Below are 964 nucleotides of genomic sequence, written 5' to 3' on the forward strand. Positions count from 1 at the left end.
ATGTCTTCTTGCAACAATTCCATTCCTCAGCCCTTGGTATTTGTCCTGGCTGGAATTCCTGGCCTGGAATCTTTCCATGGCTGGTTCTCTATGCCTTTTTTCTTGGTATTTGTCATTACAGTCATTTGCAATGCCACCATCTTATGTATTATCCGGCTGGAGAAGAGTCTTCATGAGCCCATGTTTCTCCTCTTGGCCATGCTATCAGTCGTTGACCTGTGCCTGGTCAGTGTCACTGTGCCCCGTATGCTGGGTATCTTCTGGATGAATGCCAAGGAAATCAGCTTCAATGCCTGCCTCACACAGATGTTTTTCATCCCTTCCTTTTATGTCATGGAGTCTGGGATTCTCCTGGCCATGGCTTTTGACAGATTTGTGGCTATCTGGTACCCTCTGAGGTATAGAACCATTCTTTCTAGCAACATGCTTGTGAAGATGGCACTGGCTATTCTGGCAAGGACAGTGGCAGTGCTGACCCCAGCACCCATCCTGGCACAAAGACTGGAAAGTTTCCAAACCCACATAATTGCTTACTCTTACTGTGCGTACATGGCTGTGGTACTGATAGCCTGTGGAGACATTTCTGACCACATTGTCTATGGAGTCATGGTTATTGTAGCATCTGTGGGATTTGATTTGTTTTTTATTGTTCTGTCATATGGACTTATCCTCCATGCTGTCTTTCGGATACCGTCTTGGGATGCACGGGGCAAAGCTCTCAGCACGTGTGGTTCTCATCTTTGTGTCATTGGTCTCTTTTATTCTCCTGTTGTCTTCTCTGTTCTGGCCCAGATTTTAGGCTACCATATGGCTCCCCATCTGCAGATCATCATTGACAATCTCTACTTCCTGGTGCCTCCCATGGTCAACCCCTTAATTTATGGGGCTCGGACCAAGCAAATGCGGGAGTGGGTGCTGCGGATCCTGCACTGTCATGGAGGCTGAGGTAGATACCTTTGATGGA

General features: G+C 47.3%; 1 protein-coding gene across 1 annotated transcript; it reads left to right on the forward strand.

The window, feature by feature from the left end:
• On the forward strand, positions 1–945 carry LOC105811351 (olfactory receptor 52B2-like). Its single transcript, XM_012645533.1, has one exon. It carries the CDS (start codon positions 1–3, stop codon positions 943–945), a length of 945 nt encoding a protein of 314 aa, XP_012500987.1.
• The last annotated feature ends 19 nt before the right edge of the window (positions 946–964 follow it).

This window comes from Propithecus coquereli, unplaced genomic scaffold (genome assembly GCF_000956105.1).
Source record: "Propithecus coquereli isolate 6110/MARCELLA unplaced genomic scaffold, Pcoq_1.0 Scaffold235, whole genome shotgun sequence".
In the NCBI taxonomy this organism is placed as follows: domain Eukaryota; kingdom Metazoa; phylum Chordata; class Mammalia; order Primates; family Indriidae; genus Propithecus; species Propithecus coquereli.